This window comes from Scyliorhinus torazame, chromosome 24 (assembly GCF_047496885.1).
Source record: "Scyliorhinus torazame isolate Kashiwa2021f chromosome 24, sScyTor2.1, whole genome shotgun sequence".
Taxonomy (NCBI): domain Eukaryota; kingdom Metazoa; phylum Chordata; class Chondrichthyes; order Carcharhiniformes; family Scyliorhinidae; genus Scyliorhinus; species Scyliorhinus torazame.
The window spans coordinates 5,023,632-5,048,105 of record NC_092730.1 but is presented as its reverse complement, the minus strand read 5'-3'; the positions used below and the strand labels follow the sequence as shown (position 1 = coordinate 5,048,105).

General features: G+C 50.6%; 2 protein-coding genes across 2 annotated transcripts in view; both read left to right on the top strand.

Annotated features, from left to right (window-relative positions):
* Window positions 1–24,474, top strand: part of LOC140400183 (REST corepressor 2-like) — a 1,146,610-nt gene that overhangs the window by 636,677 nt on the left and 485,459 nt on the right. The gene's annotated exons all lie outside the window — the stretch shown is intronic.
* LOC140399833 (transcriptional-regulating factor 1-like) overlaps window positions 1–24,474 on the top strand; it is a 322,907-nt gene that overhangs the window by 278,227 nt on the left and 20,206 nt on the right. The window contains exons 7-11 of the mRNA XM_072489286.1: window positions 7,760–7,942; window positions 9,689–9,929; window positions 15,726–15,780; window positions 18,795–18,937; window positions 21,215–21,318. Coding sequence (XP_072345387.1) covers window positions 7,760–7,942; window positions 9,689–9,929; window positions 15,726–15,780; window positions 18,795–18,937; window positions 21,215–21,318 — 726 coding nt within the window. The remainder of the gene's footprint in view (window positions 1–7,759; window positions 7,943–9,688; window positions 9,930–15,725; window positions 15,781–18,794; window positions 18,938–21,214; window positions 21,319–24,474) is intronic.

The following is a 24,474-nucleotide window of genomic DNA, read 5'->3' as shown; positions in this document are numbered from 1 at the left end:
AAACTTTCAAGAACCGTGATATCATCTCTTGTGTATGCTGCCTGATCCTGTGAAAGCGATGATTTAATCCCGGTCGACCGCACAGAAGGAGCCAATTCAGACCACTGTGCCTGCCCTGGATATTTGGCAGAGCTGTCGCGATTGGTTCCCCCTATTTGTTCCTAATCCTGTACGTTCCGCCTCCTCACCTGTTCGTCGTTTTGTAAAATAAATTTAGAGTACCCAATTACTTTTTTTTCCAATTAAGGGGCAATTTAGCGTGGCCAATCCAGCTACCCTGCACACAGAGTCACCGAGGTTTACAGCAGGGAAACAGGCCCTTCGGCCCGACTTCTCCATGCCACCCAGTTTCTATCACTAAGCTGGTCCCAATTGCCCGCATTTGGCCCATATATCCCTCTATTCCCATTTTCCCCTTTAAAAGACAAAATGGTACCCGCCTCTACTAATACCTCCGCTTGGTCCAGCTGTGCCGGTTTCTAGTGAGCTTGGTCCAGCTGTGCCGGTTTCTAGTGAGCTCGGTCCAGCTGTGCCGGTTTCTAGTGAGCTTGGTCCAGCTGTGCCGCTTTCTAGTGAGCTTGGTCCAGCTGTGTCGGTTTCTAGTGAGCTCGGTCCAGCTGTGCCGGTTTCTAGTGAGCTCGGTCCAGCTGTGCCGGTTTCTAGTGAGCTTGGTCCAGCTGTGCCGGTTTCTAGTGAGCTTGGTCCAGCTGTGCCGCTTTCTAGTGAGCTCGGTCCAGCTGTGCCGGTTTCTAGTGAGCTCGGTCCAGCTGTGCCGCTTTCTAGTGAGCTTGGTCCAGCTGTGCCGCTTTCTAGTGAGCTTGGTCCAGCTGTGTCGGTTTCTAGTGAGCTCGGTCCAGCTGTGCCGGTTTCTAGTGAGCTTGGTCCAGCTGTGCCGGTTTCTAGTGAGCTCGGTCCAGCTGTGCCGGTTTCTAGTGAGCTTGGTCCAGCTGTACCGGTTTCCAGTGAGCTTGGTCCAGCTGTGCCGGTTTCTAGTGAGCTTGGTCCAGCTGTGCCGGTTTCTAGTGGGGTTGGTCCAGCTGTGCCGGATTCTAGTGAGCTTGGTCCAGCTGTGCTAATTTCTAGTGAGCTTGGTCCAGCTGTGCCGGTTTCTAGTGAGCTTGGTCCAGCTGTGCCGCTTTCTAGTGAGCTTGGTCCAGCTGTGCCGGTTTCTAGTGGGGTTGGTCCAGTTGTGCCGGTTTCTAGTGGGGTTGGTCAAGCTGTGCTAGTTTCTAGTGAGCTTGGTCCAGCTGTGCCGGTTTCTAGTGGGGTTGGTCCAGCTGTGCTAGTTTCTAGTGGGGTTGGTCCAGCTGTGCTAATTTCTAGTGGGCTTGGTCCAGCTGTGCCGGTTTCTAGTGGGGTTGGTCCAGCTGTGCTAATTTCTAGTGAGCTTGGTCCAGCTGTGCTAGTTTTTAGTGGGGTTGGTCCAGCTGTGCCGGTTTCTAGTGGGGTTGGTCCAGCTGTGCCGGTTTCTAGTGGGCTTGGTCCAGCTGTGCCGGTTTCTAGTGAGCTTGGTCCAGCTGTGCCGGTTTCTAGTGGGGTTGGTCCAGCTGTGCCGGATTCTAGTGGGCTTGGTCCAGCTGTGCTAATTTCTAGTGGGCTTGGTCCAGCTGTGCTAATTTCTAGTGAGCTTGGTCCAGCTGTGCTAGTTTCTAGTGGGGTTGGTCCAGCTGTGCCGGTTTCTAGTGGGGTTGGTTCAGCTGTGCTAGTTTCTAGTGGGGTTGGTCCAGCTGTGCCGGTTTCTAGTGGGCTTGGTCCAGCTGTGCTAATTTCTAGTGGGGTTGGTCCAGCTGTGCTAATTTCTAGTGGGCTTGGTCCAGCTGTGCTCTTGTCTAGCGGGGTTGGGCAAACATCTTCGATCTATTTCCTAGAATTTTCCTCACCTGCTTTCAACATCTGGATTTGCTCTTCCATGCCGCGCCGTCGTGTCGTTTTGTTTTGACGGTCTATTCTGCATTCGAGGAACTGTTTCAGTGCACCAGGAATAATTGTTTCCTGTTCCAGTTTTCGCAATGCTTGCTGGAGACCCCTGCTGCTTGAAGTTCATCCAATTTTAACTGAAGATGCATCTTTGTGGAATTTGTTTCTGCTGCCTCATCATTTATGTGTTTCAAATCCTCTTTCGTACGTGGGAGTTTATTCTCTACTTTGAGTAGCTCTTTCTTGGCAGGTCATAATTTTTCCGGACAATGAAATTCAGAGTTGTTGGACGGGATTCTCTCAGCCCTTGGGCTTGACCGGAGAATCCCCGCGACTGGCGCGATTCGCGCCATGCCTCCCCGATGCTGGCACGCGATTCTACGCAGAGGGGAGAATCGCATGCCATTGGCGCCGGCGTGGTTGGCACGGCGCCTGTTGGGGTCTACTCGATGGCCCCCCCCCCCCCGCCGATTCTTGGCCCAGAATGGGCCGAGCAACCATCGTACAAAAAAAACATGTCCTGCCGTCGCCGTTCACACCTGCTCTCAGCTGGCGGGACTTCGGCGTGGAAGGGTCCGGGGACGGCCTGTGGGGGGGGGGGGGGGTCCGACCCCGGGGGGGCCTCTGATGTGGCCTGGCCCACGATCGGGGCCCACCGATCGGCGGGCCGGCCTCTCTGGCTGGGGGCCTCCTTTCCTCCACGCCGGCCCCTGTAGGCCTGCGCCATGTTGCGTCGGGGCCGGCGCGGAGAAGGGAGCTGCTGCGCGTTGGAGCCGGTGCCACTGCACACGCACGGACCCCACGGCGCCCAGTTCACGCCAGGATCAGCAGCTGGAGTGGCGTGGGTCGCTCCAGTGCCGTGCTGGCTCCCTGTAGGGGCCAGAATTGCTGATCCTGAGGCCGTGTTGACGCCGTCGAGAAACGTGACGGTGTTTCCGACGGCGCCAACACTTAGCCCCAGGATCACAGAATCCCGCCTGTTATTTCCTTGTGTTTTGAGAGTCCTCAGAAATGTGTTTGTTCCGATCGCAAACAGTTTCGTTCATTTGAAACTTTAGTTTATCAGGCGTTTTAAAAGGTATACACTTAGCTTTAATTTCGTGCTTCAAATCTTCCAAATTATTTTGATACAAATATTTTCCAACCTGATCTCATTTTCCTTTTGCATGACTTGTTTACTTTGGATTTCATCAGATAGCTTTCCTTCATTCGCAGTCGTCTTTCTCCCTTTTGTAGCTACTGGAGAGTGGGGGTGGGGGGGGGGGCGGGGGATTCTATCCCTCTTTTTAAATGCTGCATGCTCCAAAGCTGGAAGATTAAAATATTTGTCAACAACGTTGGCTATTTCATCAAAGCTGGTTGAAGACTCATCAATGTACAGCACAGCATTAGAATTATTCAACAGCGAATTTGCCAAACGGGTTTCTACTTAGACGCGATGCAATCCGGAAATTATGCCCACTGTGACGTTTGATCTGGGCCTTGGATCAGTCCATGGCTAAATTTTTTTAAGATCCCGATTTAAGAGTTTTCACTCGGAGACAAAAGGGGGTTCCTGTGCTTGCCGGTTTTGGTGGGTTCCGCCGCAATGGCGATCGTGTTCAGCTCGAAAAAAAAGGTTTCAGCAATGGTTGCCGATCTACTCTTGCTCAGCGTGTTTCCAAGTATTTTACTTTAAAATCACAAATTTGTTGAATCTTGGCCTTTGCTTGCCCTCAGTTGAGATTAGGAGTCACGATTTTCCTGGATTTAAAAAATTTATTATTTTTTCCGATTCGGACGCCAAATGTTCCGGCTGCAAATCGGGGACTGTGTTTAAGCAACAGGCTTTTTCAAACTAGACTGCTGACTCTGAATTATTTAGATTTCTCAGAACTAGTTGTCGCCTGGAACTTTAAAACGTTTAGCTCACGCCTGTTTCGACAGCTGACTGGGATTTGAAGCTGGACTTCCGAAGGAGATTCAATGGAGTCCTCCGCTGCAGGATGGAATTATTAATTTCTGCCTTCAGCTTCCAAGCCTTTCTTTGAACCTTATTCCTGGTGATTTCTCCTCTAAGCATTTTACTTTTTCTCTGCCAGGTTTTGTTTTCTCTCCACAAGCTGTCACCGTGTTGTAGGGTGTTGGTTACAGTTTGGTAGATCTGAAGAAATGTTCCTGATATGCAGGTTAACTGTAAGTCTTTATTGACTCTTTGAACCACTTACAAATATATAGTAAAGGGTACAAGCGAGGAGCTATCTTCAGGAGCTGGTACACACCGCTCTGAACATCAATCGACTGACCTCTAGGTACAGGTATTGTGCTCTCTTGCTTTACTGTACAAAGACCTGCGAGAAAGATTCTTAAGGATTTGTGTGAGCAAATTTCCATTTTAATTCATTTCCTGCGTTCACAGAGTCAACCCTCTCTCTATTTGGATGCTAAATAACAATGCAAACCAGCAGCCTGATCACTGGGGGCTTTGATGTACATTGTACAAATGGAATTCAATGATTCTTATCGCCCTGCTTTCTGCTAGCACTTATCACTGAATCTCAAACCTCCTTCTGTCTCACGGGAGGTTAAAGAGTGGGTGTCACAGCGACTTGGCCTGATGTGGTCACTAAGCTGTGTCGATAGCAGAGCGGAGAGGTTATAACTCTCAGGATTGATTGTACAGGCTGGCTTTTTCTTTATGAAGAGGAAGGATGAGGGGGGTGACCTGATTTGACGTCTTTAAGATTGCGAAGAAGGTTTGATGGGGCAGCTGTAGCAAAGACGTTTCCACTTCTTAAAAATTAATATTTTTGAATAGGGTGGTCTTTCCGAGGGCCGGTGCAGACTCGATGGGCTGAATGGCCTCCTTCTGCACTGTAAATTCTATGATTTCAAGGCCAGGCTGGGAACGGTGGCAGATTTTCTTCCTGAAAGGGCATCGGGGAAGGAGATGGGTTTTATAAACATCCGGGAGTTTCGTGGTCACCAGTTTCATTGACTGATTTAAGGTTACATTCCCACAGCTGTGGATGTGGGGTTTAGTCCTGGCCCTTAGTCCATTATGTTACTGCGCCCTGTGATACAACACTAATGTCAGGCTGTCACCAATATAAAATAGTCACGAATAAATCCGATGGGGAATTCACGAGAAATTTCTTTACCCAGAGAGTGGGGAGAATGTGGGACTCGCTCCCACGGGGAGTGGGGAGAATGTGGGACTCGCTCTCACGGGGAATGGGGAGAATGTGGGACTCGCTCCCACGGGGAGTGGGGAGAATGTGGGACTCGCTCCCACGGGGAGTGGGGAGAATGTGGGACTCGCTCCCACGGGGAGTGGGGAGAATGTGGGACTCGCTCCCACGGGGAGTGGGGCGAATGTGGGCCTCGCTCCCACGGGGAATGGGGAGAATGTGGGCCTCGCTCCCACGGGGAGTGGGGGAGAATGTGGGACTCGCTCCCACGGGGAGTGGGGGAGAATGTGGGACTCGCTCCCACGGGGAGTGGGGAGAATGTGGGACTTGCTCCCACGGAGAGTGGGGAGAATGTGGGACTCGCTCCCACGGGGAGTGGGGAGAATGTGGGATTCGCTCCCATGGGGAGTGGGGAGAATGTGGGACTCGCTCCCACGGGGAGTGGGGAGAATGTGGGACTCGCTCCCACGGGGAGTGGGGAGAATGTGGGACTCGCTCCCACGGGAAGTGGGACCGCACCCACGGGGAGTGGGGAGAATGTGGGACTCACTCCCACGGGGAGTGGGGAGAATGTGGGACTCGCTCCCACGGGGAGTGGGGAGAATGTGGGACTCGCTCCCACGGTGAGTGGGAAGAATGTGGGACTCGCTCCCACGGGGAGTGGGGAGAGTGTGGGACTTGCTCCCACGGGGAGTGGGGAGAATGTGGGATTCGCTCCCACGGGGAGTGGGGAGAATGTGTGGCTCGCTCCCACGGGGAGTGGGGAGAATGTGGGATTTGCTCCCACGGGGAGCGGGGAGAATGTGGGACTCGCTCCCACGGGGAGTGGGGAGAATGTGTGGCTCGCTCACACGGGGAGTGGGGAGAATGTGGGATTCGCTTGCATTTGGAGTGGGGAGAATGTGGGGCTTGCTCACACCGTGAGTGGGATGAATGTGGGACTCGCTCCCACGGGGAACAAAGAACAAAGAACAGTACAGCACAGGAACAGGCCCTTCGGCCCTCCAAGCCCGTGCCGACCATGCTGCCCGTCTAAACTCAAATCTTCTACACTTACGGGGTCTGTATCCCTCTATTCCCATCCTATTCATGTATTTGTCAAGATGCCCCTGAAACGTCACTCGTCCCTGCTTCCACCACCTCCTCCGGTAGCGAGTTCCAGGCACCCACTACCCTCTGCGTAAAAAACTTGCCTCGTACATCTACTCTAAATCTTGCCTCTCGCACCTTAAACCTATGCCCCCTAGTAACTGACCCCTCAACCCTGGGGGAAAGCCTCTGACTATCCACTCTGTCTATGCCCCTCATAATTTTGTAGAACTCCATCAGGTCGCCCCTCAACCTCCTTCGTTCCAGTGAGAACAAACCAAATTTATTCAACCTCTCCTCACAGCTAATGCCCTTCATACCAGGCAACATTCTGGTAAATCTCTTCTGCACCCTCTCTAAAGCCTCCACATCCTTCTGGTAGTGTGGCGACCAGAATTGAACAATATACTCCAAGTGCGGCCTAACTAAGGTTCTATACAGCTGCAACATGACTTGCCAATTTTTATACTCAATGCCCCGGCCAATGAAGGCAAGCATGCCGTATGCCTTCTTGACTACCTTCTCCACCTGTGTTGCCCCTTTCAGTGACCTGTGGACCTGTACACCTAGATCTCTCTGACTGTCAATACTCTTGGGGGTTCTACCATTCACTGTATATTCCCTACCTGCATTAGACCTTCCAAAATGCATTACCTCACATTTGTCTGGATTAAACTCCATCTGCCATCCCTCCGCCCAAGTCTCCAAACAATCTAAATCCTGCTGTATCCTCTGACAGTCCTCATCGCTATCCGCAATTCCACCAACCTTTGTGTCGTCTGCAAACTTACTAATGTGACCAGTTACATTTTCCTCCAGATCATTTATATATACTACAAAGAGCAAAGGTCCCAGCACTGATCCCTGCGGAACACCACTAGCACAGTCCTCCAATCAGAAAAGCACCCTTCCATTGCTACTCTCTGCCTTCTATGGACTAGCCAGTTCTGTATCCACCTTGCCAGCTCACCTCTGATCCCGTGTGATTTCACCTTTTGTACTGGTCTACCATGAGGGACCTTGTCAAAGGCCTTACTGAAGTCCATATAGACAACATCCACTGCCCTACCTGCATCAATCATCTTTGTGACCTCCTCGAAAAACTCTACCAAGTTAGTGGGACACGACCTCCCCTTCATAAAACCATGCTGCCTCTCACTAATAAGTCCATTTGCTTCCAGATGGGAGTAGATCCTGTCTTGAAGAATTCTCTCCAGTAATTTCCCTACCACTGAAGTAAGGCTCACCGGCCTTTAGGTCCCTGGATTATCCTGGGGAATGGGGAGAATGTGGGACTTGCTTCCACAGGGAGTGGGGAGAATGTGGGGCTCGGTCACACGCGGAGTGGAGAGAATGTGGGACTCGCTCCCATGGGGGGGTGCTCGAGGTGAATCGAGTCGATACATTTTAGGGGGAAGCTGGATAAACACATGAGGAAGGGAGGAATAGGACACGGTGATGAAGAAAGGGTGACGTGAAGAAACAGGTGTGTAATATAAGGACGGTTACAGTCCAGTTAGGGCGAATGGCCTGTTTCCGTATTATATATTTGACTTAACTAATGTAAACTGTTGTTTTTGTAGAATGATGTCGAGAAAGCTCCAAGGAATTGCAGCCAACTATCTCCGTCCTTCACAGCCACTTCCACCTCAGTGATAAGTGAACGATGCCAGCAAGACGCCCTCCTGGAGGAGAACCCAGGCAGCTTCCTCTCTGAGCAGGACATGCCGGCTCTCACCAGAATGGCTGACTTTCCGGCACAAGAGGTGGATCAGTTTTGTTTTCCGTCAGCCTTTCTTTGCCTGTTCTTCATTTCCTGGTTTCCTCTTCTACAGACGGACGGACCGCTCCCACCATGTAGCCCGTGGGGAGGGAGAGGTCATAGAACATTGAACCTAGAACAGTCCTGCACAGTACAGGCCATCGGCCCACGATGTGGTGCCGACCATTTATCCTAATCTAAGATCAGCCTAACCTCCACCCCTTCAATTTACTGCTGTCCATGTGTCCAAGTCGCTTAAATGTCCCTAATGACTCTGAATCCACCACCTCTGCTGGCAGTGCATTCCACACACGCACCACTCTCTGTGTAAAGAACCTCTGACATCTCCACCATACCTTCCTCCAATCACCTTAAAATTATGTCCCCTCGTGACAGCCATTTCCGCCCTGGGGAAAAGTCTCTGGCTATCCACTCTATCCATGCCTCTCATCACCTTGTACACCTCTATCAAGTCACCTCTCTGCCTTCTTCGCTCCAGTGAGAAAAGCCCTAGCTCCCTCAATCTTTCTTCATAAGGCATGCCCTCCAGTCCAGGCAGCATCCTGGTAAATCTCCTCTGTACCCTCTCCAAAGCATCCACACCCTTCCTATAATGAGGCGACCAGAACTGGATCGATTCCCCCCCCCACCACCAAGCAGACGTACCCGCCCCCCCCCCCCCCCCACTAATATCGCCCGAGTCCATCCGTGTCGCAGCCAGACCTTTGTTACCTCTAACTCGACGACTTCCATGCTCTCCCTCTTCTGCCCTCGACGGCATTTCGTGGGAAGAGTCCCACATTTCCTCTGCCCGTTGCGGTTAGGGGGTGTTTACTAACAGCACCCCTGAATACCCTGGCTCCAACTTTTAAAAAAGCTCTGCCCCATTATTCTGGACTCTTCTCCGCCTCCTCCCAACACCCCCCCCAGTTTGTAAGTTCACATCTTTCACGTGTACACTTCAGCTATGAGTCAGGGAGCGACACTCTCGCCTTGGAGTCAGGTTGCGATTTCAAGGCCCGCTCCATAAACCTGAGCACCGACACTCGATCCGAACCGGCCGACACGCCCAGTTGCGGGACCACTGCCGGTGCTGCCTTGCAGGTGAAACGTCAAGTCGACGATGGCCTGTGCCCCTCTCTCTCTCTCTCTCTCTCTCGGGGTACGTAAGAGACGGCATGTAACTATTCGGAGGAAGGGCAAGGGAGGTTATCCTTGCTGTCCTGGCCAATACTTATCCATCAAAGCACTGCATTTGCTCATCATCCAAAATGGGCTGCTGGGTTTCCTAAGCACGGTAGCACAGCGGTTAGCACTGTGGCTTCACGGCACCAGGGTCCCGGGCTCGATTCCCGGCTCGGGTCACTGACTGTGCGGAGTCTGCACGTTCTCCCCGTGTCTGCGTGGGTTTCCTCCGGGAACTCCGGTTTGCTCCCACAGTCAAAGACGTGCGATTAGGTGGATTGGACATTCTGAATTCTCCCTCTGTGTACCCGAACAGGCGCCGGAATATGGCGACTAGGGGCTTTACACAGTAACTTCATTGCAGTGTTAATGTCAGCCTACTTGTGACAGTAATAAAGATTATTATTATTAATTTTTGACTGCATTTCAAAGGAAGTACTTGGCCAGCTGGAAAGTGTTTTGGATGTCCTGAGGTATATATACATTTCCTTTCAGACGATTGTCAGTTTTTAAGTACAATAATATCAGCGTTAGTGACTCTGGATCTCTTTGTGTTATTCCGCAGAGTTCCGAATCTCTCGTTCCCGAGTATTATCCTGTCACAGTCTATCAGAGCTGTCTACGTTCGACGGGCACCACCGAGGGAGAGCAGCAATCATCTTCAGACCCCTCCTTGGAGTCACCCCATTACACACCGCTGCCAATGCTCAATCCTAACCGCAAGGCCTCGGGACTGTTCTCTAATCTCAGCGCCATCGATCCCAGCTCCAATTCCACACCATCCCCATTCCTGTGTAACAGGTTCAGTAAGTATCCACTCCCTTCCTTCTCCAGCACGCTGGCCTCCTCAAAGCAATGGCTCCTCTTTCCACAAGCACTGGGTGGACTAAGTTCCAAATTTCCCACCCAGTGAGTTATTTCGCAATGATTGGCAACACAGACTCCGACAGACACCTCAGATAGATGCACTTCCGAGAATGTCCACGAAATAGCCACTAACAAAGGGATCTTTCCCACGCCAGTCTTCGCTGTGGACGCTATCTATATACCCGTGCTACTGCCCAAATAAAACATTGCAAACAAAGTGAGAGTCATTGTTTATTCAGGGTGAGGATCACTCACTGTGTAACTGTACAGAGTTAATGTTTATTCAGGGTGAGGATCACTCACTGTGTAACTCTGCAGAGTCACTGTTTATTCAGCAGGGTGAGGATCACTCACTGTGTAACTGTACAGAGTCACTGTTTATTCAGGGTGAGGATCACTCACTGTGTAACTGTACAGAGTCACTGTTTATTCAGGGTGAGGATCACTCACTGTGTAACTGTACAGAGTCACTGTTTATTCAGCAGGGTGAGGATCACTCACTGTGTAACTGGACAGTGTCACTGTTTATTCAGGGTGAGGATCACTCACTGTGTAACTGTACAGAGACACTGTTTATTCAGCAGGGTGAGGATCACTCACTGTGTAACTGTACAAAGTCACTGTTTATTCAGCTGGGTGAGGATCACTCACTGTGTAACTGTACAGAGTCACTGTTTATTCAGGGTGAGGATCACTCACTGTGTAACTGTACAGAGTCACTGTTTATTCAGGGTGAGGATCACTCACTGTGTAACTGTACAGAGTCACTGTTTATTCAGGGTGAGGATCACTCACTGTGTTACTGTACAGAGTCACTGTTTATTCAGGGTGAGGATCACTCACTGTGTAACTGTACAGAGTCACTGTTTATTCAGGGTGAGGATCACTCACTGTGTAACTGTACAGAGTCACTGTTTATTCAGCAGGGTGAGGATCACTCACTGTGTAACTGTACAGTGTCACTGTTTATTCAGGGTGAGGATCACTCACTGTGTAACTGTACAAAGTCACTGTTTATTCAGCAGGGTGAGGATCACTCACTGTGTAACTCTGCAGTGTCGCTGTTTATTCAGCAGGGTGAGGATCACTCACTGTGTAACTGTACAGAGTCACTGTTTATTCAGCAGGGTGAGGATCACTCACTGTGTAACTGTACAGAGTCACTGTTTATTCAGGGTGAGGATCACTCACTCTGTAACTGTACAGTCACTGTTTATTCAGTGTGAGGATCACTCACTGTGTAACTGTACAGAGTCACTGTTTATTCAGGGTGAGGGTCCCTCACTGTGTAACTGTACAGAGTCACTGTTTATTCTGGGTGAGGATCACTCACTGTGTAACTGCACAGAGTCACTGTTTATTCAGCATGAGGATCACTCACTGTGTAACTGTACAGAGTCACTGTTTATTCAGCAGGGTGAGGATCACTCACTGTGTAACTGTACAAAGTCACTGTTTATTCAGCAGGGTGAGGATCACTCACTGTGTAACTGTACAGTCACTGTTTATTCAGCAGGGTGAGGATCACTCACTGTGTAACTGTACAGAGTCAGTGTTTATTCAGGGTGAGGGTCACTCACTGTGTAACTGTACAGAGTCACTGTTTATTCAAGGTGAGGATCACTCACTGTGTAACTGTACAGAGTCACTGTTTATTCAGCAGGGTGAGGATCACTCACTGTGTAACTCTGCAGAGTCACTGTTTATTCAGCAGGGTGAGGATCACTCACTGTGTAACTGTACAGAGTCACTGTTTATTCAGCAGGGTGAGGATCACCCACTGTGTAACTGTACAGAGTCACTGTTTATTCAGGGTGAGGATCACTCACTGTGTAACTGTACAGAGTCACTGTTTATTCAGCAGGGTGAGGATCACTCACTGTGTAACTGTACAGAGTCACTGTTTATTCAGGGTGAGGATCACTCACTGTGTAACTGTACAGAGTCACTGTTTATTCAGGATGAGGATCACACACTGTGTAACTGTACAGAGTCACTGTTTATTCAGGGTGAGGATCACTCACTGTGTAACTGTACAGAGTCACTGTTTATTCAGGGTGAGGATCACTCACTGTGTAACTGTACAGAGTCACTGTTTATTCAGCAGGGTGAGGATCACTCACTGTGGAACTGTACAGTCACTGTTTATTCAGGGTGAGGATCACTCACTGTGTAACTGTACAGAGTCACTGTTTATTCAGTGTGAGGATCACTCACTGTGTAACTGTACAGAGTCACTGTTTATTCAGGGTGAGGATCACTCACTGTGTAACTGTACAGAGTCACTGTTTATTCAGGGTGAGGATCGCTCAGTGTAACTGTACAGAGTCACAGTTTATTCAGCGTGAGGATCACTGACTGTGTAACTGTACAGAGTCACTGTTTATTCAGTGTGAGGATCACTCACTGTGTAACTGTACAGAGTCACTGTTTATTCAGCAGGGTGAGGATCACTCACTGTGTAACTGTACAGTCACTGTTTATTCAGCAGGGTGAAGATCACTCACTGTGTAACTGTACAGAGTCACTGTTTATTCAGGGTGAGGGTCACTCACTGTGTAACTGTACAGAGTCACTGTTTATTCAGAGTGAGGATCACTCACTGTGTAACTGTACAGAATCACTGTTTTTTCAGGGTGAGGATCACTCACTGTGTAACTGTACAGAGTCACTGTTTATTCAGGGTGAGGATCACTCAGTGTAACTGTACAGAGTCATTGTTTATTCAGGGTGAGGATCACTCACTGTGTAACTGTACAGAGTCACTGTTTATTCAGGGTGAGGATCACTCACTGTGTAACTGTACAGAGTCACTGTTTATTCAGCAGGGTGAGGATCACTCACTGTGTAACTGTACAGAGTCACTGTTTATTCAGGGTGAGGATCACTCACTCTGTAACTGTACAGTCACTGTTTATTCAGTGTGAGGATCACTCACTGTGTAACTGTACAGAGTCACTGTTTATTCAGCAGGGTGAGGATCACTCACTGTGTAACTGTACAAAGTCACTGTTTATTCAGCAGGGTGAGGATCACTCACTGTGTAACTGTACAGTCACTGTTTATTCAGCAGGGTGAGGATCACTCACTGTGTAACTGTACAGAGTCAGTGTTTATTCAGGGTGAGGGTCACTCACTGTGTAACTGTACAGAGTCACTGTTTATTCAAGGTGAGGATCACTCACTGTGTAACTGTACAGAGTCACTGTTTATTCAGCAGGGTGAGGATCACTCACTGTGTAACTCTGCAGAGTCACTGTTTATTCAGCAGGGTGAGGATCACTCACTGTGTAACTGTACAGAGTCACTGTTTATTCAGCAGGGTGAGGATCACCCACTGTGTAACTGTACAGAGTCACTGTTTATTCAGGGTGAGGATCACTCACTGTGTAACTGTACAGAGTCACTGTTTATTCAGCAGGGTGAGGATCACTCACTGTGTAACTGTACAGAGTCACTGTTTATTCAGGGTGAGGATCACTCACTGTGTAACTGTACAGAGTCACTGTTTATTCAGGATGAGGATCACACACTGTGTAACTGTACAGAGTCACTGTTTATTCAGGGTGAGGATCACTCACTGTGTAACTGTACAGAGTCACTGTTTATTCAGGGTGAGGATCACTCACTGTGTAACTGTACAGAGTCACTGTTTATTCAGCAGGGTGAGGATCACTCACTGTGGAACTGTACAGTCACTGTTTATTCAGGGTGAGGATCACTCACTGTGTAACTGTACAGAGTCACTGTTTATTCAGTGTGAGGATCACTCACTGTGTAACTGTACAGAGTCACTGTTTATTCAGGGTGAGGATCACTCACTGTGTAACTGTACAGAGTCACTGTTTATTCAGGGTGAGGATCGCTCAGTGTAACTGTACAGAGTCACAGTTTATTCAGCGTGAGGATCACTGACTGTGTAACTGTACAGAGTCACTGTTTATTCAGTGTGAGGATCACTCACTGTGTAACTGTACAGAGTCACTGTTTATTCAGCAGGGTGAGGATCACTCACTGTGTAACTGTACAGTCACTGTTTATTCAGCAGGGTGAAGATCACTCACTGTGTAACTGTACAGAGTCACTGTTTATTCAGGGTGAGGGTCACTCACTGTGTAACTGTACAGAGTCACTGTTTATTCAGAGTGAGGATCACTCACTGTGTAACTGTACAGAATCACTGTTTTTTCAGGGTGAGGATCACTCACTGTGTAACTGTACAGAGTCACTGTTTATTCAGGGTGAGGATCACTCAGTGTAACTGTACAGAGTCATTGTTTATTCAGGGTGAGGATCACTCACTGTGTAACTGTACAGAGTCACTGTTTATTCAGGGTGAGGATCACTCACTGTGTAACTGTACAGAGTCACTGTTTATTCAGGGTGAGGATCACTAACTGTGTAACTGTACAGAGTCACTGTTTATTCAGCAGGGTGAGGATCACTCACTGTGTAACTGTACAGAGTCACTGTTTATTCAGGGTGAGGATCACTCACTGTGTAACTGTACAGAGTCACTGTTTATTCAGCAGGGTGAGGATCACTCACTGTGTAACTGTACAGAGTCACTGTTTATTCAGGGTGAGGATCACTCACTGTGTAACTGTAGTCACTGTTTATTCAGCAGGGTTAGGGTCACTCACTGTGCAACTGTACAGAGTCACTGTTTATTCAGGGTGAGGTTCTCTCACAGTGTAGCTGTACAGAGTCACTGTTTATTCAGCAGGGTGAGGATCACTCACTGTGTAACTGTACAGAGTCACTGTTTATTCAGCAGGGTGAGGATCACTCACTGTGTAACTGTACAGAGTCACTGTTTATTCAGCAAGGTGAGGATCACTCACTGTGTAACTGTACAGAGTCACTGTTTATTCAGGGTGAGGATCACTCACTGTGTAACTGTACAAAGTCACTGTTTATTCAGCAGGGTGAGGATCACTCACTGTGTAACTGTACAGAGTCACTGTTTATTCAGAGTGAGGGTCACTCACTGTGTAACTGTACAGAGTCACTGTTTATTCAGGGTGAGGATCACTCACTGTGTAACTGTACAGAGTCACTGTTTATTCAGGGTGAGGATCACTCACTGTGTAACTGTACAGAGTCACTGTTTATTCAGGGTGAGGATCACTCACTGTGTAACTGTACAGAGTCACTGTTTATTCAGCAGGGTGAGGATCACTCACTGTGTAACTGTACAGAGTCACTGTTTATTCAGGGTGAGGATCACTCACTGTGTAACTGTACAGAGTCACTGTTTATTCAGCAGGGTGAGGATCACTCACTGTGTAACTGTACAGAGTCACTGTTTATTCAGCAGGGTGAGGATCACTCACTGTGTAACTGTACAGAGTCACTGTTTATTCAGGGTGAGGATCACTCACTGTGTAACTGTACAGAGTCACTGTTTATTCAGGGTGAGGATCACTCACTGTGTAACTGTACAGAGTCACTGTTTATTCAGCAGGGTGAGGATCACTCACTGTGTAACTGTACAGAGTCACTGTTTATTCAGGGTGAGGATCACTCACTGTGTAACTGTACAGTCACTGTTTATTCAGCAGGGTGAGGATCACTCACTGTGTAACTGTACAGTCACTATTTATTCAGGGTGAGGATCACTCACTGTGTAACCGTGCAGAGTTAGTGTTTATTCAGGGCAAGGGCCGCTCTTTGTAACTTTAGAATAACAATTCAATCAATGTATGCATTAAAAAATATTTTTCTTTCAATAGATGGATTTGAGTTTGGTCACCAGGAAAGCACAGCAACAGCGAACAATCCGACTCCGTGAGTATAGTCCTCACCAATCCGCTCCCAGTGTTACATTCAGCTGTGAAATAACTCTGGATCATTAGATACTGTCAGGATGCCAGAGACAGTGTCAGGGCTGGATGTCTGGGAGTACAGCACACCGTTTGTGAACACGTGCTGTGCTGTCAGAGACAAGCTGAAAGACTGTCCTGTCACCTGTCTCCTCAAAACATTTCAGTTTCGTAACCGGCAACAAATTGCATTTTGTGTGTGGTTGCTGTGGTTTTGTAGGCAAGCACATCCAGTCCAATTAGGCAGAGCAAGTTCTCCCCACCCCACAAGGCCTCCCCGCCACGTCCCCCTCACAGTCCCAAATTAAAAGCACAAATAATGGTCAGATATTAACCTGGGACACTAATTCAGTATCCGAAGTGCTGCAAAGTATCCCTAATGTTGGGTCTTTTTTTTTTGTTTTATTCTTGTTTTATTTCCATGTTTAATTGTCACCTTCCCTGAATTTATCCAACACTAATTGGTACGGAATCGTCATGAAGCCTAATGAACGTGGAATTCCGAGCAGGCAAACAGTCCATTCGCTCCAAAGGGTCTGTACCAGGTTTCGAGGCTCCTCCCAACCCCCAGTTCATCTCCACCCATCACCCTATCCTATTCATCTCCCCCTCATGATTTTATTTAGCTTCCACCTTAAATGTACCGACTCTATTCATCCGTGAGAGCGAGTCCCACATTCTCCCCACTCCCCGTGGCAGCGAGTCCCACATTCTCCCCACTCCCCGTGGGAGCGAGTCCCACATTCTCCCCACTCCCCGTGGGAGCGAGTCCTACATTCTCCCCACTCCCCGTGGGGAGCGAGTCCCACATTCGCCCCACTCCCTCTGGGAGCGAGTCCTACATTCTCCCCACTCCCCGTGGGAGCGAGTCCCACATTCTCCCCACTCCCTCTGGGAGCGAGTCCTACATTCTCCCCACTCCCCGTGGCAGCGAGTCCCACATTCTCCCCGCTCCCTATGGGAGCGAGTCCTACATTCTCCCCACTCCCCGTGGGGAGCGAGTCCCACATTCCCCCCACTCCCCGTGGGAGCGAGTCCCACATTCTCCCCGCTCCCCGTGGGAGCGAGTCCCACATTCTCCCCACTCCCCGTGGTAGCGAGTCCCACATTCTCCCCGCTCCCTGTGGGAGCTAGTCCTACATTCTCCCCACTCCCCGTGGGGAGCGAGTCACACATTCTCCCCACTCCCCGTGGGGAGCGAGTCCCACATTCGCCCCACTCCCCGTGGGAGTGAGTCCCACATTCTCCCCACTCCCCGTGGGAGCGGGTACCACATTCTCCCCACTCCCCGTGAGAACGAGTCCCACATTCCCCCCACTCCCCGTGGGAGCGAGTCCCACATTCTCCCCACTCCCCGTGGGAGCGAGTCCCACATTCTCCCCACTCACCGTGGGAGCGAGTCCCACATTCTCCCCACTCCCTGTGGGAGTGAGTCCCACATTCTCCCCACTCCCTGTGGGAGTGAGTCCCACATTCTCCCCCACTCCCCGTGGGAGCGAGACCCACATTCTCCCCACTCCCCGTGGGAGCGAGTCCCACATTCTCCCCACTCCCCGTGGGAGCGAGTCCCACATTCTCCCCACTCCCTGTGGAAGCGAGTCCCACATTCTCCCCACTCCCTGTGGGAGCGAGTCCCACATTCTCCCCACTCCCCGTGGGAGCGAGTCCCACATTCTCCCCACTCCCCGTGGGAGCGAGTCCCACATTCAACCCACTCCCCGTGGGAGCGAGTCCCACATTCTCCCCACTCCCCGTGGGAGCGAGTCCCACATTCTCCCCACTCCCCGTGGGAGCGAGTCCCACATTCTCCCCACTCCCTGTGGGTGCGAGTCCCACATTCTCCCCACTCCCCGTGGGAGCGAGTCCCACATTCTCCCCACTCCCGATTTGACTTATTGGGTTTGTCAGTGACTGTCTTATATTGAGACACCCTCTAATTCTGGTCTCCCTACCCACCCCCCCCCCCCTCCACTGAAGCCACAAGTGGAAACCTGCCCACCTCGACCCTATTGAACCAGTGTGTAATTTTAGGGACCTCATTCAGCTTTGTCTTCGGAGCGAGAAGTGCCCCAGCCTAAATCAGCCTTTCCTGACGATTACACCATCTCAGTTCTGGGGCGTCATTCTCCAACCCCCCAGTGGGTTGGAGAATGGCCGTTGGCCGCCGTGAATCCCGCCCCCGCCGGTTGCCGAAGTCTCCGGTACCGGAGATTGGGCGGGGGCGGGAATTGGGCCGCGCCGGTTGGCGGGCCCCCCCCGCTCGATTCTCCGGCCCGGATGGGCCAAAGTCCCGCCGATAAATTGCCTGTCCCGCCGAATTAGAGTACCTATTTACCGGCGGGACAAGGCGGCGTGGGCGGGCTCCGGGGGGGGGGGCTCCGGGCGATCTGACCCCGGGGGGTGCCCCCACGGTGGCCTGGCCCGCGATCGGGGCCCACCGATCCGCGGGCGGGCCTGTGCCGTGGGGGCACTCTTTCCCTTCCGCCTCCGCCACGGCCTCCACCATGGCAGAGGTGGAAGAGACTCCCCGATATGTCATTTCCGCGCCAGCTGGCGGGGCAACAAAGGCCGTTTCCGCCAGCTGGCGGGGCGGAAATCCCTCCGGCGCCGGCTTTGCCCCTCAATGTTGGGTCTCGGCCCCCAAAGATGCGGAGCATTCCGCACCTTTGGGGCGGCGCGATGCCCGTCTGATTGGCACCGTTTTGGGCGCCAGTCGGCGGACATCGCGCCGTTTGGGGAGAATTTCGCCCCTGGTGTCATTCTGGTGAATCTCTTCTTGCATCTTATCTTCACCTCGTCAGAAACGTGAGCCGGGATTCTTTCGGGATTACCTTTCGACGTCCCGTCGTTATTTGAAGGGGAAAGTCTTTGGCTTCTTGCTGAGGAACTTCCTGCTTGATGAGAGTGGGGGTCTGAGGACGGTTCCCCCTGACGTAGTCTCCTGGTGTCCCGCTGAGTAAGTTATCTTTGTTTCTCCAGCTGCATAAACATCGGCCCTGGTTTCCAGGCTACGATCCCTGGCTTAGTGGACACGATCCCAGGTGGGCAGGACCCACATGAAGCAGAACTGGTCTGGAGGCCTTGGAAGGAATTGGCGGACAATGAAGTAGTGCAACAAAAGGGTACGTTAATACTTTGTTCTTTGTGCAGCTCTCCACCGCTTCACGCAGCAGATTAAAATGGGTGGGTCTTTAGACTGACCATCTGTAAGAACTAATGTCTAAGGAAGGATGTGCTGGGGCCTTGGAAAGGGGCCAGAGGAGGTTCACAAGAATGATCCCTGGAATGAAGAGCTTGTCGTATGAGGAACGGTTGAGGACTCTGGGTCTGTACTCGTTGGAGTTTAGAAGGATGAGGGGGGATCTTATTGAAACTTACAGGATACTGCGAGGCCTGGATAGAGTGGACCAGGAGAGAGTGTTTCCACTTGTTGGAAAAACTAGAAGCAGAGGGCACCATCTCAGACTGAAGGGACGATCCTTTAAAACAGAGATGAGGAGGAATTTCTTCAGCCAGAGGGTGGTGAATCTGTGGAACTCTTTGCCGCAGAAGGCTGTGGAGGCCAAATCACTGAGTGTCTTTAAGACAGAGATAGATAGGTTCTTGATCAATAAGGGGATCAGGGGTTATGGGGAGAAGGCAGGAGAATGGGGATGAGAAAAATATCAGCCATGATTGAATGGGGGAGCAGACTCGATGGGCCGAGTGGCCTAATTCTGCTCCCATGCCTTGTGGTCTAACTGTTAACGTCCATCTCAAAGTTGGTGTAGGCAGCTCTGAACTGCTCCATATAGTTAGGGGCATACCAGACGGGTTTCAGCACTGGTCCGGACCTCGTTAAGATGCTTTTAGTTCCAGGGAAAACATAGGAGATAGGAGCTGGAGGAGGCCATTCGGCCCCTCGATCCTGCCGTGCCATTCAGTAAGGCCGTGGCTGATCCTTTCCCTCCACTCCACTTGTCTGCGCTATCTGCCACATTCCTTAATTCCCTTCACTACCCCAAGTGAAGGAATTCCTCCTCATCACAATCCTAAATGCCCCACCCTTTATCCGGTGTATCTACCTCCAACCTCTGCCCTCCAGTCGCTGTTAAGTACACCACAGGCGGGATTCCCTGTCCCGCCGCACCTGATTTCCAGTGCGACCCGCCAGCGGGATTCTCCGTTACGCCGGCCGGTCGATGGGGTTTCCCACTGTGGGGCAGCCCCGCGCCGTCAGGAAACCCCCCCGGGGCTGCCGGCTGAACGGAGCATCCCCACGGCGGAGAACTCGGGCCCCGAATATCTCCGGCCAGAAAGACCGAGTTGCGGACCAGTTCCCACCTCCTTCGGGTGGACTGAACACAACAAGAGACCCAAGTGGAGTGACAGCCCATTAATGTCCAATTACCGATTGTGTGCTCGGGTCCTTCGAATCCACTTCGAACGCAGGTTCTGGAACCGGGAAACACACTGAGGGAAACGGTCACCTTGCGGAAGATACTTTCCATTTCTGTCCCGGGCCAGTGGGTATCCCGCTTGCCTGGGAATCATAACGTCGCGCGATCGGAAAGCAAAAATCTAGGTTTACGCCTGAACGTTGCACGGAGGGAATGCTGCTTTTGTATAAGATGTCAAACCGAAGACCAGTCTGCCCTCTCGAGTGGGTGTAAAAGGGCCCAAGGCCAGGAGAGGAAGAGTTCTACCTGCGGCCCTGGGTCCAATATGTATCCCTCGGCAACATCAGCGGAACAGGTTATCCGGCCATTAGCGCGTTCCTGGTTGCGGGAACTTGCTGTGAGCAAATCGGCTGCTGCGTTTGCTACATTCATATAGCATCGTAGAATTTGCAGTGCAGAAGGAGGCCATTCGGCCCACCGAGTCTGCCCCCGGCCCTCGGAAAGAGCAGCCTACCCAAGCCCACGCCTCCCCCTATCCCCATAACCCCACCTAACCTTTTTTGGGCACTAATGGGCAATTTAGCCTGGTCAATTCACCTAACCGGAGCAGCCGGAGGAAAGCCACGCAGGCACGGGGAGAATGTACAGACTCCGCACAGGAACTCGAGGCCGGGATCGAACCCGGGGACCCTGGAGCTGTGAAGCAACTGTGCTAACCACTGTGCTACCGTGCCGCCCTCGGTGATTACACCGATTGTGAAGCGCTGTGGGGGAGCTCCTGGGGTTGTGAAAGGCCCTATATAGAAACGCAAATGCGAAATATTCTGAAATAACAGCAGCAAATGTTGGAAATACCGAGCATGTGTGACAGTGTCTAAATGCAAGCGTCGCTTTCTACTAAATGGAGGAGACAACTAACCCACGCCTGCTCCTGGTTTGAACGCATGTCCGTATGTAATCAAGCATTGATCTGATTTGCACACTGGGAATCCTATTCACTGGTGTGTTCATTTCTTTCAGTGGAAGACCTGCTGAACCTGGCCTGTTCCAGCGCGTTGCCGGGAGGGGGACTGAACCGTGAGTTCACCCTACACTGTCTCTCCGAGTTGAACGGTGACATCATGGTAAATCTTTGCAACTTACCTTTCCAGAAAATACTTTAGGATCCGGTGAATGAGTAACGTGTGACATGGCGAGCGATCGGTGTGGCATACACAGAAACACAGCAATTATAATCTTTATTAGTGTCACAAGGGGACGTACATAATAATAATCGCTTACTGTCACAAGTCGGCTTCAATGCAGTTACTGTGAAAGGCCCCTAGTCGCCACAATCCGGCGCCTGTTCGGGGAGGCCGGTACGGGAATTGAACCCGCGCTGCTGGCCTTGTTCTGCATTACAAGCCAGCTGTTTAGCCCACTGTGCTAAACCAGCCCCTTTAACACTGCAGTGAACAAAGAACAAAGAAAAGTACAGCACAGGAACAGGCCCTTCGGCCCTCCAAGCCTGCGTCGACCATGCTGCCCGCCTAAACTAAAATCTTCTACACTTTTGTGAAAATACATGGGTAGAAAATAGGAGCAGGAGGAGGCCATTCGGCCCTTCGAGCCTGCTCCGTTATTCATTATGATCATGGCCGATCATCAAGTTCAATACCCTGATCCCGCCTTCCCCCCATATCCCTCGATCTCTTTGGCTCCAAGAGCCAAATCTAATTCCTTCTTGAAATTACACAACGTTTTGTCCTCAACTACTTTCTGTGGGAGTGAATTCCACAGATTCACCAATCTCTGGGTGAAGAAGTCTCTCCTCACCTCTGTCCTTATCCTCAAACTGTGACCCCTAGTTCTGGTCTCCCCACCATCGGGAACATTCTTTCTGAATCTACCCTGTCCAATCCTGTTAGAATTTTGTAAGTTTCTATGAGATCCCCTCTCACTCTTCTAAACTCCAATGAATATAATCCTAACCCACTTAAGTGTCTCCTCCTGTGACAATCCCACCACCCCAGGAATCAGCCTGGTCACCCTTCGCTGCGCTCCCTCCACAGCAAGTACATCCTTCCTCAGATAAGGTCACCAAAACTGCCCACAATACTCAAGGTGTGGCCTCACCAAGGCCCTGTACAATTGCAGTAAAACATCTCCATTCCGATACTCAAATCCTCTCGCTATGAAGCCAACATACCATTTGCCTTCTTTACTGCCTGCTGTACCCACGCGCTTACTTTCAGCGACTGATGCACGAGGACACCAAGGTCTGGCTGAGTATCCGCCTCTCTCAATTTACACCCATTCACAGAATAATCTGCCTTCCTATTTTTGCGACTGAAGTGGACAAACTCACATTTATCCACATTATACTGCATCTGCCGTGCGTTTGCCCACTCACTCAGCCTGTCCAAATCCCGCCGAAGCATCTCTGTATCCTCCTCACAGCTCACCCTCCCACCCAACTTTGTATCATCTGCAGATTTGGAGATACTTTTAGTTCCCTCGTCCAAATCATTAATATATAATGTGAACAGTTGGGGTCCCACCACAGATCCCTGCGGTACCCCACTAGTCACTGCCTGCCACGCAATTTATTCCAACTTTGCTTCCTGTCTGCTAACCAGCTTTCTATCCATCTCAAGACACTAGCCACAATCCCATGTGCTTAAACTTTACATATTAATCTGCTACATGAGACCTTGTCGAAAGCCTTCTGAAAGTCTAAATAAACCACATCCACCGGTTCCCCCTGGTCAACTCGACTCGTCACATCTTCAAAGAATTCCAGTCGATTTGTCAAGCATGGTTTCCCTTTTGTAAATCCACGTTGACTCTGTCTGATTACACCACTGCTTTCCAATTGCTGTGCTAGGAAATCCTTGAGAATGGACTCCAGCAACTTCCCTACTGCCAACGTTAGGCTCACTGGTCTACAGTTCCCTGTGTTCTCCCTACCTCCCTTGTTGAATAGCGGGGTTATATTAGCTACCCTCCAATCTGGAGGAACAATTCCAGAATCCAAAGAATTTTGGAAAATGACCACCAATGGATTTCTCGGGCCACTTCCTTAAATGCTCTGGGATGAAGATTATCCGGCCCAGGAGATTTATCCGCCTTCAATCCCATTAATTTCCACAAAACCATTTCTCTACTAATACGAATTTCCTTCACCTCCTCACTCTGTGTGACTCAAACAATCTTGCAACACAGAAGACCATTCAGCCCAATATGTCTGTGCCGGGTATCAGTCCCACACCCCTGCCCCCGCTCTTTCCCCCCACAGTCCTGCAAATTTCTCCTTCTCGGGTATTTCCCCAATCCCCCCCCTTTTGAAAGTTCCTGTTGAATCTGCTTCCGCCGCCCTTTCAGGCAGAACCTTCTCGATCACACCTCGCTGTGCCAAAAGTACACATCCTCCTCATCTCCCCCGCCCTCTGGTTCTGTCACCGGTTCTCTTCAATCTGTGCGGCCCCCCCCCCCCCCCTCCCCTCCCCCCCCCCCCCCCCCCCTGGTTACCCACCTTCCTGCCAACTGGGAAACACTTTCTCCTCGTCTCCTCTATCTAAACCCCTTCCTAATTTTCAACAAAAAAGCGAATTACTGCGGATGCTGGAATCTGAAACAAAAACTGGAAATACTGGACAAGCTCGGCAGGTCTGACGGCCTCTGTGGAGAACATAGAACATTACAGCGCAGTACAGGCCCTTCGGCCCTCGATGTTGCGCCGACCTATGAAACCACTCTAAAGCCCATCTACACTATTCCCTTATCGTCCATATGTCTATCCAATGACCATTTGAATGTTCTTAGTGTTGCGAGTCCACTACTGTTGCAGGCAGGGCATTCCACACCCTTACTACTCTCTGAGTAAAGAACGTACCTCTGACATCTGTCCTATATCTATCTCCCCTCAATTTAAAGCCATGTCCCCTCGTGCTAGACATCACCATCCGAGGAAAAAGGCTCTCACTGTCCACTCTATCCAATCCTCTGATCATCTTGTATGCCTCAATTAAGTCACCTCTTAACCTTCTTGTCTCTAACGAAAACAGCCTCAAGTCCCTCAGCCTTTCCTCATAAGATCTTCCCTCCATACCAGGCAACATTCTGGTAAATCTCCTCTGCACCCTTTCCAATGCTTCCACATCCTTCCTATAATGCGGCGACCAGAACTGCACGCAATAGAAGGTAGCTAACGTTTCCAGCCTGGATGAGCGCCTCGATTAAATCTCCCCCTTAACCATCTCCGCTCCGAGGAAGGACAATCCCAGCTTCTCCCCGTCTCT